This window comes from Camelina sativa, chromosome 19, assembly GCF_000633955.1.
Source record: "Camelina sativa cultivar DH55 chromosome 19, Cs, whole genome shotgun sequence".
NCBI lineage: Eukaryota > Viridiplantae > Streptophyta > Magnoliopsida > Brassicales > Brassicaceae > Camelina > Camelina sativa.
This window is the reverse complement of record NC_025703.1, coordinates 13,410,175-13,412,765: the sequence shown is the minus strand read 5'-3', so window position 1 is coordinate 13,412,765 and position 2,591 is coordinate 13,410,175. Positions and strand designations below refer to the sequence as shown.

Sequence of the window (2,591 nt, the reverse complement as noted above, 5' to 3'; positions counted from 1 at the left end):
TAAACTTAATATAGTGTCCCACGTCCACAAAACATTACTAGTAGTTACTAGTTAGTTCTTGTATATATAATGTGATACATATAAAAAACAATTTATAGAGATATAGTTTTGAAATAATCGAATTAATGAGCTTCTTTTTGATCGAAAACTTCAATGAGTATTGTAAAATATAAAAACCCTTGAATAGCGTAAAGCAAACGCATGGATTTATTTGGTTGACTGAACTTGTTAAAAAAAAATACGATGCATTGGTAAACGGTAAACCGTAAATTTTTTTTTTTAGTTATGCATTTTCTTGCAACATATACGAAATGTACTGTATGTTATTTTTTTAACTACTCATGCAGTAAATGAAATAATGAACCAACATAACTACAATTTTTGGTAGTTCAATTTCGTAAAAAAATGAAAATAATATGGTCCTTTAGTGCTATGGTAAAACTTGTGAATATTTATAAAATAAATTATAAAATTGACATTTATTTACAGATATGCTATTGACGTTAAATAATTAATTTAATAAACACAATAAATTCTACTTATATTAGAAACTAAGTGTTTTAAAAGGTAACAAACATAATTGTAAATGTATACAAATTTGAAAAACTGATTTGATAAAAAGTGACTTTTAGCCTAACATACTATATTTTACTTTCATGGGTTTCGTATGATGAGTTTTTGCAAATTAAAAATCGTTGAACATATTGCGTGATTCGCCTAACATGGCGGGTTTGGACTATAGAACCAACACTAAAACTATTAGTTTATTTCGTATATTATAGATTTGTAGTCATAGTTTGGAAAATTAACTTAACATACCATATAGGCATATACCTTTGTTTAATTATAGAAAATAAAACTAAGTGTTTTAAAATTTTATATTCTATCTAAGAACAAATTTAATGTAATTAGGTTATAAACTGTATAAAACGTAAGAAGAAGAAAAAACATTCTAAACAAAATTATAAATTAATTAGAAAAAATTTAATTAATTAGGAATTTGAAGAGTAAATAAATTAAAAATTATTATTAAAAATATATTAATTTATAATTTAGTCCAGCAGTGTACCGCGGGTGAAAACCTAGGGTATATTAAAAACAAACATAAAATAATTATGTATCCACGTTATGTGAGGACACTCTTATGTGAGGCCAAGCAAAAGAATTACAAATTTATTTAATACAAAAAAAAAATTCTTTAGCTTGCCAAATAAAGGATTAGGAAGAAAAGGGCATGTGAGTTTAAAATAGCTCGTGTATGTTCGACGTCATTGACAAATACTATATATATAGAAGTTGTAAACAAACGTACTCATTGAAATATCTTACTCATGACTTAGTGCTAATTAGGGCTAGTTGAAATCACGGGCTGAGGCGGTGGTAGAGGCGGAGGAGGTCGCTTCCGCTTCTTCTTTTCATAGCTGATTCCACGTGCTTTAGCCTGCGAGTCACGCACTTCCCTTAGGTAAAGTCGAACGGCTCGTGCACCAAAAGGGTTAGTCTCTGGTGAACCACCGTTCTCTTCAAAAGCGGCTCTAAGACGGCCAATGAGTGCGTCCAGACTACCCCACGCTTGTCGAAGTGGACATGCACATGGTGCTGGTGGGTTAGGGTGTCCAAAGAACGGACACAGGTGTGTGTGAACCTGGAGATACAAGATCAAAGTTGGTGATTTAACTTCATCAGCAAATTTCATTCTATAACATTTCTAGGACGATTCATCATAGCATATACACAACTATCATCACAGTAAGAATCATAGAACATATCTTTTATATTTTATTTATGTTCATATAATGATTGAGTTAACTTTTTGAATAAATACAATTAACAATCATATTGCAATACTATTTGTCGGTGATGATAGATGAAATCATATAGAACCTAGCTAAGTGAGATTAAATAAATGTTTAATTAGTGAGACTCATCTCGTTTGTTATATTACTACACATCTATTATAAGAATCATATTCCCAACTATAACAAAAAAATGGTTTTAGGTTTTTAGGTCAAGGAAACCCAAATATATTAGACATATATAGGGTTTTATTTGGATCTGGTTAAGTGAAAACTTATCACAGAGAGTATTTAAATGTAAGATACATACACATATGTAAGTGTAAATGTTATACCTTGGTCTTGCCGAATTGGTCGAGGTACCTGAGGAATTCAAGAACATGAGCACCACTGCAACGAGAGAGAGAAAGTGGTGGACGGTGGTTGCGTAGATACTGTCCGAAAGTGTTCCAATCTCTTCTCTTCTGATTCTCGTACCTGCTCAACTGGTTAGTCCCCGAACCGCCGGAGGATGACGAGGAAGATGAGGAGGTCGTAGCAGTGGTGGCTGCGGCGGCGATCATAAGGTTTGTGTTATGTGAGATGTTTGTTGTGCCCATAAAGCCGAGGATAGGATCCATGATATCAAGATCTGATAAGCTAAGATCTGTTTTCTTTTTTGGTTTTAGGTTATGATGAAGATGAGAGAGGAGCTTTATGAGTCTCTAAGTTGATAAGGGAAGATGATGGGAGGAAAAGAAAAAGAGGAAGAGGGTATCGGAGTCATTGCTATAAAGAGTGAAATGAATGGAGTCA

The 2,591-nt window shown here is 32.4% G+C and overlaps 1 protein-coding gene across 1 annotated transcript; it reads right to left on the bottom strand.

Annotated features, from left to right (window-relative positions):
- Positions 1,076-2,591, bottom strand: LOC104766241 (protein LIGHT-DEPENDENT SHORT HYPOCOTYLS 4). The gene is made up of 2 exons (XM_010490081.2): positions 2,132-2,591; positions 1,076-1,645 (listed from the first exon to the last, which is right to left on the bottom strand). The coding sequence occupies exons 1-2, from the start codon at positions 2,414-2,416 to the stop codon at positions 1,343-1,345; spliced, it is 588 nt and encodes a 195-aa protein (XP_010488383.1). The 5' UTR covers positions 2,417-2,591; the 3' UTR covers positions 1,076-1,342.

Bases quoted from the DNA above. Each gene is read 5' to 3' on its own strand.
- LOC104766241 (XM_010490081.2), bottom strand. From the start codon at position 2,416: ATGGATCCTATCCTCGGCTTTATGGGCACAACAAACATCTCACATAAC. The intron at 1,646-2,131 runs GTATAACATTTA...TTGTATCTCCAG, and splicing joins ACCAATTCGGCAAGACCAAG to GTTCACACACACCTGTGTCC.